The 15,580-nt window shown below is 37.4% G+C and overlaps 1 protein-coding gene across 2 annotated transcripts; it reads right to left on the bottom strand.

Annotated features, from left to right (window-relative positions):
- Nucleotides 1–8,711: 8,711 nt before the first annotated feature.
- LOC128218679 (mucin-2-like) lies at nucleotides 8,712–15,378 on the bottom strand. Of its 2 annotated transcripts, none has more exons than XM_052926336.1 (5): nucleotides 15,236–15,378; nucleotides 14,901–14,979; nucleotides 12,398–13,576; nucleotides 11,322–11,561; nucleotides 8,712–9,778 (listed from the first exon to the last, which is right to left on the bottom strand). In XM_052926336.1, the coding sequence occupies exons 2-5, from the start codon at nucleotides 14,968–14,970 to the stop codon at nucleotides 9,765–9,767; spliced, it is 1,503 nt and encodes a 500-aa protein (XP_052782296.1). In that variant the 5' UTR covers nucleotides 14,971–14,979; nucleotides 15,236–15,378; the 3' UTR covers nucleotides 8,712–9,764. The 2 variants fall into 2 exon arrangements, with proteins under 2 accessions (XP_052782296.1, XP_052782295.1); XM_052926335.1 differs by having other exon boundaries at nucleotides 8,712–9,764.
- Between the last annotated feature and the right edge of the window lie 202 nt (nucleotides 15,379–15,580).

Raw genomic sequence — 15,580 nt, 5'->3', positions numbered from 1 at the left:
GCTGCTGATAGATCTAGCATTACTAAGATGGTTGCATTACCATGGTCAAGGGATTTAAGAACATCATTTTGGACTTTGATAAGTGCAGTTTCTGTCGAATGGAATTTACGATAGGCTGACTGATGTTTTTCTTGAAGTTGATTTTCTGTCAAGTGTTCATCAATGCGAGAACTCTTTTCTAGTGTCTTTCATACAAATGATAGATTTGAAACAGGTCTGTATTTTTTTTAAAATATTTTGATCCAGTGTTTGTTTTTTTCAAAAGAGGTCGAACATAAGATCCTTTAAACTCTGATGGAACGTTTCCTGGGCTGAGCGAAATGTTGATAATGTTCGAAAGAAATGGTAAAAGTTCATCATCGAGGCATGATTTTGAAAGCCATGTTGGTATCGGATCCAGTTCACATGATTTATTAGAAGATTTATTGATTATTTTCTTAACTTCTTCTGCTGATGCTGTTTCAAAGTGAGTCAGACTATTTTCAACACTCAATTGTTCTGTTTCTGATTCGACTGGGTTAGGAACTAATTTTGATTTTATCTCATCTCTGATGGTTCCTATTTTCTTAACAAAAAAGTCACTAAACTCTTGTGGCAATTTGAGTTTTTATGTTTGTAGGTAAAGATGTCTCAGTTTGACCGTTCAGTAGATCTTTTGTGATTTGAAACAATTGTTTTTGATCTCGACCACAAGCTGCTCCCTTATCCAAATAATGATTCGCTTAAGCCTCTACCAGCATATTATTTACTTTTGCACATTGATTTCGGTATATTTCGTGGTCAACGGTCAGTTTAGATGATTGCCACTTTCTTTCTAACTTAAGCCGCAGATGTTTTGCGTCATGTAACTCCTGAGTATACCAAGCACAAGAAGGTCGTAACACTATTGTCTTTGTTTGAAGCGGGGCATGTTTTTCGAGTAAGGTGGATAGTACATTTGTATATACTCCTACAAGTTGTTCGAGATATGTGCTTTCAAGATTGTCACGTAAACTTTCTGATGATTCAATGTCACTTTTAAAGGAGTTTATATCAATTGAGTTCAGTTTTCTATATGTCACTGTCTTTCGGATAGGTGGCGGTTTTTCAGCAACGGTATTGAATATAACAGCATAATGATCTTTTGTCACTTTTCCCGATTTATTGTCAGACAACCCTGGATCAACAGCATTGATGTTCGAAACTGATGTGTCCGTGTCTCTAGTGATGACGACGTCAAGTGTATGTCCAAGCACATGAGTTGGTTCTCGTACATGTTGCACCATTCCACATGATTGTAAAATGCTTGTGAATTTAATTGTGTCCGATTGAGTGGGGATATCCAGATGGAAGTTCAGGTCTCCGGTTATTATAATGTTCTTATCAGTCACAGCAAATTGTGATGTACGTGAAGTTAGCGGCCTAGCGGCGTGAAGTTAGCGGCCTAGCGGCCTAGCGGCCTAGCGGCGTGAAGTTAGCGGCCTAGCGGCCTAGCGGCGTGAAGTTAGCGGCCTAGCGGCTTAGCGGCGTGAAGTTAGCGGCCTAGCGGCCTAGCGGCGTGAAGTTAGCGGCCTAGCGGCCTAGCGGCCTAATATAGTATCTTATTTCAAAGTAGGAATATATGCTTTTTCTTCTAAACAATGATAAATTAAATGTTTTTGTGCACGAACTATCAATTTCAAGCGATTTTCAACAATTTTTTCAAAAAAGTTAATCAAACATTTTTCTATTTTATAGCATGCAAACATGCCTGCTCTGCTAACAAACTGATATATTTGCTGTTTATAATTATGCACCAATCATCACTCTGAAACGATTTCAACATTTTTTACAAAGAAGTCGATCAAGCGATCTAGCGGCCTAGCGGCGTGAAGTTAGCGGCCTAGTGGCCTAATATGGTATCTTATTTCAAAGTAGGAATATATGCTTTTTCTTCTAAACAATGATAAATTAAATGTTTTTGTGCACGAAATATCAATTTCAAGCGATTTTCAACATTTTTTTCAAAAAAGTTTATCAAACATTTTTCTATTTTATAGCATGCAAACATGTCTGTCTGCTAACAAACTGATATATTTGCTGTTTATATGCACCAATCATCACTCTGAAACGATTTTCAACATTTTTTTCAAAAAAGTCGATCAAGCGATCTAGCGGCCTAGCGGCGTGAAGTTAGCGGCCTAGCGGCCTAGCGGCCTAATATGGTATCTTATTTCAAAGTAGGAATATATGCTTTTTCTTCTAAATAATGATAAATTAAATGTTTTTTGTGCACGAAATATCAATTTCAAGCGATTTTCAACATTTTTTCAAAAATGTTTATCAAACATTTTTCTATTTTATAGCATGCAAACATGCCTGCTCTGCTAACAAACTGATATATTTGCTGTTTATATGCACCAATCATCACTCTGAAACGATTTTCAACATTTTTTCAAAGAAGTCGATCAAGCGATCTAGCGGCCTAGCGGCCTAGCGGCGTGAAGTTAGCGGCCTAGCGGCCTAGCGGCCTAATATGGTATCTTATTTCAAAGTAGGAATATATGCTTTTTCTTCTTAACAATGATAAATTAAATGTTTTTTGTGCACGAACTATCAATTTCAAGCGATTTTCAACAATTTTTTCAAAAAAGTTTATCAAACATTTTTCTATTTTATAGCATGCAAACATGCCTGCTTTGCTAACAAACTGATATATTTGCTGTTTATATGCACCAATCATCACTCTGAAACGATTTTCAACATTTTTTTCAAAGAAGTCGATCTAGCGGCCTAGCGGCGTGAAAATTGTTGAAAATCGCTTGAAATTGATATTTCGTGCACAAAAACATTTAATTTATCATTATTTAGAAGAAAAAGCATATATTCCTACTTTGAAATACGATACCATATTAGGCCGCTAGGCCGCTTGGCCGCTAACTTCACGCCGCTAGGCCGCTAGATCGCTTGATCGACTTCTTTGAAAAAAAATGTTGAAAATCGTTTCAGAGTGATGATTGGTGCATATGAACAGCAAATATATCAGTTTGTTAGCAGAGCAGACATGTTTGCATGCTATAAAATAGAAAAATGTTTGATAAACATTTTTGAAAAAATTGTTGAAAATCGCTTGAAATTGATATTTCGTGCACAAAAACATTTAATTTATCATTGTTTAGAAGAAAAAGCATATATTCCTACTTTGAAATACGATACCATATTAGGCCACTGGGCCGCTAGGCCGCTAACTTCACGCCGCTAGGCCGCTAGATCGCTTGATCGACTTCTTTGAAAAAAATGTTGAAAATCGTTTCAGAGTGATGATTGGTGCATATAAACAGCAAATATATCAGTTTGTTAGCAGAGCAGGCATGTTTGCATGCTATAAAATAGAAAACATGTTTGAAAAACTTTTTTGAAAAAAATGTTGAAAATCGCTTGAAATTGATATTTCGTGCACAAAAACATTTAATTTATCATTATTTAAAAGAAAAAGCATATATTCCTACTTTGAAATAAGATACCATATTAGGCCGCTAGGCCGCTAACTTCAAGCCGCTAGGCCGCTAGATCGCTTGATCGACTTCTTTGAAAAAAATGTTGTAAATCGTTTCAGAGTGATGATTGGTGCATATAAACAGCAAATATATCAGTTTGTTAGCAGAGCAGACATGTTTGCATGCTATAAAACAGAAAAATGTTTGATAAACTTTTTTGAAAAAAATGTTGAAAATCGCTTGAAATTGATATTTCGTGCACAAAAACATTTAATTTATCATTGTTTATAAGAAAAAGCATATATTCCTACTTTGAAATAAGATACCATATTAGGCCGCTAGGCCGCTAGGCCGCTAGGCCGCTAACTTCACGCCGCTAGGCCGCTAGGCCGCTGTATCGCTTGATCGACTTCTTGAAAAAAATGTTGAAAATCGTTTCAGACTGATGATTGGTGCATATAAACAGCAAATATATCAGTTTGTTAGCAGAGCAGGCATGTTTGCATGCTATAAAATAGAAAAATGTTTGATTAACTTTTTTGTAAAAAATTGTTGAAAATCGCTTGAAATTGATATTTCGTGCACAAAAACATTTAATTTATCATTATTTACAAGAAAAAGCATATATTCCTACTTTGAAATAAGATACCATATTAGGCCGCTAGGCCGCTAGGCCGCTAGGCCGCTAACTACACGCCGCTAGGCCGCTAGGCCGCTTGATCGCTTGATCGACTTTTTTGAAAAAATTGTTGAAAATCGCTTGAAATTGATATTTCGTGCACAAAAACATTCAATTTATCATTGTTTATAAGAAAAAGCATATATTCCTACTTTAAAATAAGATACTATATTAGGCCGCTAGGCCGCTAGGCCGCTAACTTCACGCCGCTAGGCCGCTAGGCCGCTAACTTCACGCCGCTAGGCCGCTAACTTCACGCCGCTAGGCCGCTAGGCCGCTAACTTCACGTACATCAAATATTGCTAGAAATGTTGCCCAATCTTCTAAAAATACACAAGTTTTTGATAAACAATAGCTAACCTCATTGAATAATTTTTAATTGTAATCTTGCAATCCAAATGTTCAAATGTTACGTAGTCACTATCAGGAGTTGAGGTTACAACCTGAACGTTAATGTTTGACTTATTAATCACGGCGACACCACCATAACCTCTACCACCAGGGCGCGGGGCATGTTTGATTTGATAGCCTTCTGGCAAAAGTTCACTCAGACATACTTTGTCAATTGAAGTTCCAAGCCATGATTCGGTGATAGCGACCAAATCGAATTCGTTTGAAAGTATGAAATCACAGATGACATATGGGTCATTTTCCAACTGGTTACTGATCAAAACTGACCCCGACCCTTTCTCGCTTGAATAACTGACCCCCGTTTAAAACGCATCAATGGTGGAATTCAATATCATTTTCAGTCATTATTCATTGTAAATGTTGATTATTATAACACTTGATCCGAATAGCTACATCAACCTTAGATCCAAATCAGACATACAACTCCAACTGAATCGAGTATAACCTACACGATTGGCAACAACTGCATCAAGTTTATGCTTCATAGACCCACACAACTTGCGCACTAGGTTCATGGGAATGCGGTCCCACTCTTCCAAAAGAACAAATTTCAATTCTTGAACGTCCCATGGCTGCTGCGGACGCTGACGTAAACATCCTACATGTGTTATATTGGGTTGCAATGAAGTGAAACATAGGGCCACGGAAGAGTATCTATGCCGTTAACGTGTAAAAAGTTCACGTTAAGCCGTGTTGTATGAGGACATGCTTTGTCTTGCTAAAACAATTACCAAGGGCGTTGACGTACCAAGACTACTGGTGAAAATATTTGATCAATATATCTTCATGCAGTCATGGTCCATTGAACGAAACAGAGGTGAGATTTGAATTAGTGATTGATTGCCACCCAATCCGCCACCGAAACGGTTACATTGCACTATTCATTTACGTGCGTTGCATTCATGACACAGTCTCCCGTCAGCATCATTGATATCAAATCATTGTTCATCACTAAATATCCCGAAACACCATAGACGAGCACAATTGTCGACCGCCCTCTGACGTTGAACTTGACGTGACGCTCAGTGAGAATCATGTCGCGATACGGTCTCCTGCAGCGTATGCCCCGCTTTAGAAGCCGAGTTCTCATTGTGTTGCGGTCGATTGTTCTTCCTCTATTGCCTAAGGCTCGACGCTGAACGCGCTGTTACAAACCGATCGCGGAGATGTCGTGTACGTATGTAATTGCTATGACGTACTGACGTCACGCGTGGTGCACCTGATCTCGGCCTGTCTGACAAACTCCCTGTTTCACTCGATGTACTAAGCGTGATATTGTCTCAAATCTGTGATAAGAATCCGCTCAAGAATATCTCCCGTGTTGCTGTTTTGACGTAGCCTATCGAAAATCCCCTCGCCCCGACATCGACCCTGACCCCTAACCCGACCCCTTTTTTCGAAAATAACTACGGCCCAATGTCTCTCTGAACCTATAGCTACCTTTATTCTTGGGTCGAATAAGATAGTTGTTACCTTTGACAGTTAACGTCATAATATACGCTATGATCGATCCGAATTCCGTGTCAAGCAGCTAGTCAATACGATTGCGGAAGTCGCTGGTTCCTTCTCGATTCCATTCGGAGCTCCTCGGCCATTTTTATCGAAAACAACCTCGAATGTATTTGGGCGGTTTACATACTCAATATGCAAATATATCGCGTAGTAATTCATTTTAGCAGTTAAACTTTATGACTTAACTCTTGTGAATCTTAATTATGTTTGCAGTAATACACCTTACTAGCAACCATTTTTAACTTAGATCAATAAATACAACTCTAAAACACTACATTTAATTAATGATATAATTTAAAAAAAAATACGAACTACTTCAACTGATGTACCGGCATACATCCTAGGTTGTTTTACATTCAATGTCATTACTGCGAAATACGTTCATGAGGTTTGAAGTTGAAAAACACAGTTGGAACAAAAATGTTTTGAAAACGAGGAAATGGTTTTTTGAGAAAAGATTTTCAATGTTTTTGATATAGGCATATAGTGTAAACTGTCCACGCCCTATTTTGAAATCAGGTCAATGGTTCTGAAGAGAAGAAGTTATGCCATATTTTATAGTGGAAACTAGCCCCGCCTCTGGCTACCATATTTTCAACATGGGGTGAAGGAATTTGACAGAAGGTCACCTTAATAGGAACATTGCTTTTAAATAATTCAGAAATTGGGCTAATAGTTTCTGAAAGAAAACAATATCAAAGTTTTCCATATAGGCATATAGTGACATGTTGCCCCGCCCCCGTCGGCCATGTTTTTTTTAAGAAGGTCAACTTTAGAACATTTATATGAAAATTGTTTTAAAATCGGGCCAGCGGATTCCGAGGAGAAGATTTTAAAGATTTCCGCATAGACAACTAGTGAAAAGAAGCCCCGTCCCATAGCGGCCATGTTTATATTAATCACAATGGGGTAAAGGAATTGGATAAAGGATCACCTAAGGAACATTTCTGTGAAATGATTTTCAAATCGGGACAGCGGATTCTGAGGAGAAGATTTTCAAAGATGTTCATATGGACGTATAGTGAAAAGAAGCCCCGCCCCCTGGCGACCATTTTTATGAATCAACATAGGGTGAAGGAATTTGATAAAAGGTCACCTTAGGAACATTTCTGTGAAATTATTTGAGATCGGGCAAGCGGCTTCTGACAAAAGTGTTTTACTTTCGGGAACCAGAGTAATGCATGGAACCATTTTTATTGAAGGAACCTAGAAGAGTACCACCAAAGGAACATTCCTGTGAAGTTATGTTAAAATTGTCTCCGTGGTTTAAGAGAAGTTGTTTAAAGGAAAATGTTGATGGCGGACAACGGACAATCACCCTATCACAATAGCTCACGCTGACCACTTTGTGCTCTGGTATACTAAAAAGGTGGTATTTAGAAACATGGATTAAAATACCGATTAGACTCTGAAAACAAGCATAGCAGAAACACGAAAATTGTTGGTTTCAGTGTAAGATCGTATTTTATCCGATGATGATCAAAGAAGATTTATGTTTTCACCGGTGGCCTCGCAACTCTTTAAAATATATTTTTCATTGACACTCGTGATATTGAATACGATATTTCACTGAAATCAACAAATAACCCCTATTTATTAAAAATATATGTCACTGTCAATTCCAAATGTAAAAGTAATAATTTTTAACTCGGTTGAACTGGAGTTATGTATGATTGTGTCGTTTTCAGCAGTTAAAGCCATCAAATAGTAGCTGCTACACCGCCATGTGAAGTTCCATCAAGCGTCAATAATATTTGATTTTTTAACTTTTGCATTTCCGGTAGAGCTGGATTTTGTAAAACAAATGTATATATGTAATGGGATGTGAAAACTGTGTATCCAGACGGTAGCTCGGACGCGAAACCCTTCCTGACAGGGTCGGTGCTCTACCGACTGAGCTTCCAGGCCACGTGCACACTTTCTCAACACCGTTATTGGTGACGGTACCGAGACATATCTAACAAATACCTCGGCACCTCAGATCACGCCAAACTCCCTTTTACCAACTTTTACACAAATCTCAAATTCTAAAATATTTCTTGAGACAAACGAGTAGGCAACATTTCCATTTATGATATGTAAGTCTTAAAGCTGCACTCTCACAGATTTACCGTTTTGACAACTTTTTTTTATTTTTTGTCTTGGAATTAGCCATTTTTTTGCGTAAATATCAGCAAACCAATGATATAAGACAGCTGACCAAATATCAGATCGCAGATTTTCATATTTGGGCTAAAGAATTAATGTTTTATGGCTTAAACCATTTCTAACGGTTTAAGAAGAATGCATAAAACATCATTTTTTAACATAAATATGAAAATCTGCGATCTGATATTTTGTCAGCATTTTTATATCACTCGTTTCCATGCATTTCCGCATAAAATGGCTCGTTCCGAGAACAAAAAAAGTTGTCAAAAGGTTCAATCTGTGAGAGTGCAGCTTTAATGTCAATTACACGCTGACATCCATAGGACGCCAATATTGGTCAGATCAGACAATGCCGTCATTTAACGTTGTTTTATGTTCAGCGATGTCGCGTCCTGAACCCTTCGTGCGACTTACGTCAGGTGCGTGCTGGGGAAAGATATTCCCTTGTACGGGTACTGTACACCAGTTTGCAAAAAAATCGGGTTAATTGAAAAGTAAACAAGTCAATTTATTGTTTCCGTTTAATTACACATCTCATAGGTCTGAAATTGTAACAAACAATCACGCGGAATAAATAAGGGATTTCAAAATATAGATCACATACGAGACAATGAATTATGCTAATACATCAAACATAACAAACTGTACGGTAATGTGTTGAAGTGGAACGACAAAATCTCTTGCAACTTTAACTTAACGCATTTTTAATGACCATATACCAACAAACACGCACATACATCAAAATAAATGATGATGTCTGCTCAGTTTCGTCCAATCCACAATTTTCATTCTTTCGAAAATAAACAAAAATGAAAATTATTAGGACAAATTACCTTAATAGGTTTATTTTACCACAGAAAAGGACAAAACAATTTGGTTCACATGTTCTTAATAAACGAAATACAATATTTTATATTGGTCTTTCATTTTACCATTTCAGATGAGTTTGACTAATCGTTACTCTAGACGGTTTACTAACTTCAGCTAAAACGGCTACGTATATATACGTTATGCGTCCTTAGTTATCGGCAATCTCACATCCAAACCGTCAAAACCGCAAGGCAATAATATATGCGCATTTATTACGCAGGTTCTCGTCTGTTTTATTTAACTGAGGCGATAAATTGTAGTTAAGATATGCATGAGGAAATTAGAATTCTTAATATAAAATTATTTATTTGCATTTGAAAGGCAGTATCATGATTTGATAATCATTTGGGACGATGTATATAAAACCTCAAATATTATAGAAACCAATCGTTTCGACTTATTGATTGGTATAAAAAAAACACTACCATACTGTTGATGCGAACACATTATTAATATCTTTGATTAAGCCACAAATATTTCTTAATGGGATACCAATACGCTTTATACTATCATTGGCGATTATAACGCCAATATGACGTGGTATATGTTAATTGTTGCACAAAAAAAATGTCTGCATCATTTTTGTAGTCTGCCTCAACCGCGAGGACCGCTCCCGCGTCCTCTGCTAACCGATAGTCGTCTGTTTTGTGGGGGTAACACCATCCGCGCTACAGTTGGACTCATGGTATCTAGAAAAAATTAACTGCAACATAGAAAGCTAAATAATTATATGATCCTTTTTTCAATTACATGTATATAGTAAAATTTCAATGGTTGTATATGTAAAATTAGTGATATATATTCCTGAAAATGATTTTTGACACGTGAGGAAAAAGATAGCCTACGAGCGTGTATATGTTAAATACTTAACATGAGTTGCTATTTAGTACAAATACAAATGAAACGAGAATTATTGCGCATTGGTAAAATGACGTCAGATAACAAATAATTATTTTATTAAAATAAAATTTGAGACGTCTTAAGTTGTCTTCTACGATATTTTAAGACAATTAATATAAATAATTTAAAGTTTGTTCGTGTTTTCTCGTGAAATCTGCAAAAACCTTTTGGAGTAAATTACAACCTCTTGTATTAAATGCAAGACTTACAACTTTTTTTAGATACCACTCGAAACAAGCGCCGTCATGTGATAACTATTTGTATTATTATATTGCTTAGAGAAAACTTGACGTTTATTTAAGGCATGAATTGCGGTATTGGTGTCATTATCTGATTGGGGATGTTTAAGTGTGTAGAGTCCAAAGGACTCCACGCGTACTTTAACGAGCCCAACTGCGTTCATATCCCCGATAATGACATCAATCCCGCAATTCATTCATTATATTTACACCAATAGTTCATTATTTCATTCAAGAATTGAAAAAATGCTTCAACGTAAATGCCTTACAGTAATCATTCTCACCCATTCTGTAAATAGAACGACCCGACCGTAACCGGTAACAGTTTGTCAAATAACGTCACAATAACGCGGCAAAACATCAATCACTTAAAATCACTTTTAAACGTAAAATTGAAACACTAATGGAAACAATACATTTAACATATCATAAATTAACACTTTCTAAAATGTCTATTTATGTTTTAAGGGACCTGCTGACACAATACAAACAAAAACAAGATCAACAGTTTTCATGTATATTGTTATGATATGATTCGCGATCCGAACATATCCGTATATGTTGCGTTCATCGGATGATAACCGCAATTGCCGAAAGGCAGTTCATTTAAGGACTGGAAGCCGAGGTGTAAATATGTTGTATTAATAACGCTCAAGGGTTTATGACGTCATTTCTTATTTCAATATTGCACTCTGAGTGGATTTGAGCTACGAGACTACAAAATTTGACTATTATTCTATACAAGCGTGTTGTTGAAACCCCTTCGTTAACGACGCATACTCAGCTGTAGAATAGTTTGATCATTTCCCTCATGATAAAAGCTTATTTGAATTTTTGCTCACGAGTTCTCGTGCGTTCACAAAGCATTAACAAACGAAACAATGCGATAAATCCTTAAATGAATTCACCTAAATAGTTTTTTTTCCTATCACGTGTATCTTATTGAGCATTAAACCATTGTATACACTTGTTAATTAATTCAATTTTGCAGCTGTCAAACTGCCTTAAATAAATTCGCACATTGTCAGTTAGGTTCTACATTATGCTTTATGGCGTACGATCTAAATGTTTCTGTTTCTAATGCTATATTATCAGATGACAACTCACCAGTATTCCCCTGGCGATTTCCCAAGGCCTGTCCACGCTGGCTGTCAATACTCGTCTGCCTCTGCTGCTCGCGTATCCTTTGTCGCGCGCGCCGTCGCTCCTCTGCGCACTCCCGGCGTAACAACCGGTAGCGCTGCTTGTCACGGCCCAGGCTTGTGAGGGACGCCATCCCAAGGATGCGACAAGTGGGAGACAGTTCCGCCTCGATATTGGCTGCCGTTCGGGCCGCTTCTGAGTTGGCTGTTGAAAGGAAACAAATATGGTTCATTGAATATAGACTACAGTTATTGTTCATTTATGTTTTGCTTGTTTTAAAAACATTTCTCAAAAAGATTTTCTCTTTAGTTTCTTCATGCATTTTTATTGAGAGCATGCAAGGTTACCCGGGTAACAGCGGGCATGGTACGTGTTTATTGATTACCGTGTATGCTGGTGCATATACGAGTACATGTACAGATCGGTGTTTCCTGAACGTGTACCCGTGTCCAAGCTTACTACCCATCCATGCTCTATTTTTAAAGATGTATTCTAACTCCCAAAGAAGGCATACCTCAATTAAAAGAATTGTTTCAATCTACCAAAAAATATACATAAATGTCGAAACAATAGTTCTTACAAAGGATACCGAGTTAAATTTGAAAGAAATATGCCGAAAAAAAACGGTATTTTTAACATACGACACGATAATAGATCACAGTAAATGTTTTAGCACTCAATTTAATATTTTTGTGTTTTCAGCTGTCAATTACACGATTACAACCTTGTTGTCAGTAATTCATAGTTTCAACAAATGCATTGCTAGCATTTAGTAAGTAGTTAAAGGTTTATCACTCAAAATGTATGTGTGTTTTACATGTGTTATGTATTGATTTTGAATAAGAGTGTCACTTTAATAGTATTCATTTTTGTATGGTTAAGATGGACGTAAACATAACTATCGCGTTTGTCGGAATCTTACGAGAAACTATGAGCATTGTATATTAGTGACATAACCTTTTAGTTTAGATTTGCATAAGAGTATGATGACCAATTTAGACGATGACCTAGCAATAGACATGAAGACAAACAAAACTTACATTTTTGAATGACTGGTCCTCTGGGCTGGCCCTGACCCTGGACACTACGACCTGAAAATCCCAACCAACTAGCAATACTCGCAACCACGCCACGCTTGGGGGTCGTGCTTTGCACGGTGGTCGTCAACGGTGTTGTAGTACGGAGAGGAGTTGTTGTTTGGATGGTGGTTGAACTGGGCGTTGTTGATTCTGTCGTTGTTGTAGTGGTTGTTGTGGGTGTTTCTGAAACCGGTACTAGTGGGTCCACGGGCCTTAGGTCAACAGGGGTTAAATCGATCGGCCCTAAGCCCATTCCGCCACCAAATGGAACCAAATCGGCAAACCCAATGGCACTTCCGTCTCTAAACGTATTAGTAGTTGGCGTTGTTGTTGAATCTGTAGAAGGTTGGCCTACCGGTCCGATATCGATAGGTCCAACAACCTCACCACCACCAGCCGCAATCTCGTTTACCGGAGGCTCTTGTGGTGGTTGATCGACCTGACCTAACGATCCCACAGCTGCTCCTCTGCCTAGCCAGTTTTCTGTGGGAAAGAAGGTATTTGCGGTCCCGTCTTGGAGATTCACAAACGATTCCCCACTGGGCATCTGTGGAAGAAACCAGTCAATTTTTGTCGACTCTCCCCTTCCCTGGGCATTGGGTTCATTTCCTGTAACACCTATTACCGGTGTATTTCCTGGATTATTTGTTATCTGGCTCTGGTTTTTTGTTGGATTCAGACGATCTGTGTTTTGGTCAGACGAACGTGGTACTTTTAAATTCGGGTCAACGAGTACATCATTTTGCCCAATTGGCATACCACTATCAATGTTTGCGCCGCCAAGTTGTGTACCCGTGTTTTCGGTTGGTGGCTCCACTGGCGAAATCAACACACCACTTCCTGTTTCTGTTTTGGAATCGCCTCCGGTTCCTGTTTGTGAAGCAGACGGAGGCCCGACAATTGGAAAGGAGGCGGTACCAGACGGAACGGCGTTGTTAGGCGGGAAATTGGAATCCGGAGGAATACCGCCGACGGGCGGAAAAGCCATGTCGGTAGACGAAGCATTATCTTGGGGGGACACGGGCGGGAAACCGATGTCCGACGGAAACGAGGAGTCGGATGGAAATGCATCATCTGTAGGAAACTCCCACGGTTCCACTGGATTTAAGAACGCGAAATCCTGAAAGTTTTGTAAAAGGCCTGAAAAAATAAAAGATGTTAAAGAATAGTGTTATACAAGAACGGCATTGTCCAAAAGCTTTCGAAAAGGGGTTAAGGATGTACTACCGATTTACACCCATCCCCCATCGGGGGATACAATGGAAAGTTGTATCCTTCATTGAATCCACAGTGGCTTGATGACAAAGGCTCATTAAAGTCACAATAAATAATTTCAACTAGCCAAAATTATATTTTATACATACTTGAACATGTATATTATCAATATAATAAATTGCCATAAACATAAAATGAGATTTAAAAAAAATAAAAAATACCCTATACATATTACAGTATAGGGTATTTTTTTTTTCAAATATCATTTTATGTTTATGGCAATGTATTATACTGATAATATACATGTTCAAGTATGTATAAAATATAATTTTGGCTAGTTGAAATTATTTATTGTGACTTTAATGAGCCTTTGTCATCAAGCCACTGTGATTGAATCCACTTCCCCAACAGTCTCGTCAATAGTTATATATATATACAACAGAACAGAACAGAACAGAACAGATTTTATAGTCTACATGTTTGCTAATTGTATACGTAAGCCATTTTATTCTATGAATTTGCTGACGGGTCATGTTGGCCTATTTATAGTTTGTGTTATATTTCCTTGAATTATCTTTTTCCTTCTTCTTCTTCATGCTACTGCCGTAAGATGATGAAACGTTCGCGAATTGTTTCTAGTTAAGCACTTCGTTCTCGGGTTAATCATCTAGCTATCTAGTTAACCAGTTAATCATGTTAATTTGTATGTGGGATTCGCAAATCATATCTAGATAACCAGTTAGTGCAAGAAGCCATAAATACGAATCCAATTAGTTTACCTGTTATTATGTTACGTATTAAGTGGAATTCGTAAACCATAACTAGATATTAACCTGTTAGTGTTAAACAGCAAGTTAACAGATGGCAGTTTTGGGCACTTTCAAGCCTGGTTTTAGTCATGTGATATTTATCTTACCGAAAAGGTCTCGCGAGTTTTAACTGAATAGCTAGAAATATATATAAAAACAGATGGTTAATACAAAACAATTCGCGAATGTTTTCATGTTGTCTTACGGCAGGAATATGCCACTATACGAACGTTAAGATGTTATCTAACGGCAGGAATATATCACCATACGAACGTTAACATGTTATCTAACGGCAGCAATATGCCACCATAAGTTACAGGAACAGAAATCTCTGATAAGTTTTTTTGTTTGTAACCTTAATAATGAACTATGACTGTAGTGTTATGTTGTCAGATTATTATCATGCCCTTTGATATTATTGCAGAATATTATTGACTTACCAGCATTAGCGAATGAGAAGGAACTCCAAATTGTGGCTAATAGCAGGCAGCTGCGTAACGTACACGCCATTTTATGGGTCTGTAAAAGTATAACCAACAGCAATTATAACAAATATATATCTCGTTCTCATATAAGTCTGCACAATAAAGTCGAGTATCAGTAACTTTTTCATTTTAGCAAATTATAAGATACCACATTTATACTGCATTTAATCGTATCGTTTATGATGTTCGTTTATTTGTTTAAAGATATAAATTACATCTAGCGTTCATTCATATATTAAACGTATTTATTTTGTTGATTTTAGCGTTTAAAATTATAAATAAACTCTTACATGCAAAATATCCTTAAGTTAAGACTTAACACACTATCTGTACAATGGACTTGCAGCCATTTATTTCCGCATGTACTTATATCACCGTCTGTAAAAACACTCCTTACGTTTTTCACACCACACGTGACGTAAACTTGCGTTAACGGCGGTACGGCAGTATACGTTGACATTATTTACAAATGATTAATTGAATGTGGAAGTCACGCTACACGGTAGTATGGTATGTATCTGTAATGTGACTGTTTGAAAGTACACAAAACTTCAATACTTTACTATAAAATGTGTGTTATCTGGTAAAGGCCGGGTTTAACAAGCTCAAAAATGGTTGGCATGACATCAACATTA

The sequence above is a fragment of the Mya arenaria genome, chromosome 15 (assembly GCF_026914265.1).
Source record: "Mya arenaria isolate MELC-2E11 chromosome 15, ASM2691426v1".
Taxonomy (NCBI): domain Eukaryota; kingdom Metazoa; phylum Mollusca; class Bivalvia; order Myida; family Myidae; genus Mya; species Mya arenaria.
This window is presented reverse-complemented; position numbering and strand designations above follow the sequence as displayed.

Bases quoted from the DNA above. Each gene is read 5' to 3' on its own strand.
- LOC128218679 (XM_052926335.1), bottom strand. From the start codon at position 14,970: ATGGCGTGTACGTTACGCAGCTGCCTGCTATTAGCCACAATTTGGAGT. The intron at 11,562-12,397 runs GTAAGTTTTGTT...TCCTTTCAACAG, and splicing joins AGGACCAGTCATTCAAAAAT to CCAACTCAGAAGCGGCCCGA. The intron at 9,765-11,321 runs GTGAGTTGTCAT...AATTTTTTCTAG, and splicing joins AAATCGCCAGGGGAATACTG to ATACCATGAGTCCAACTGTA.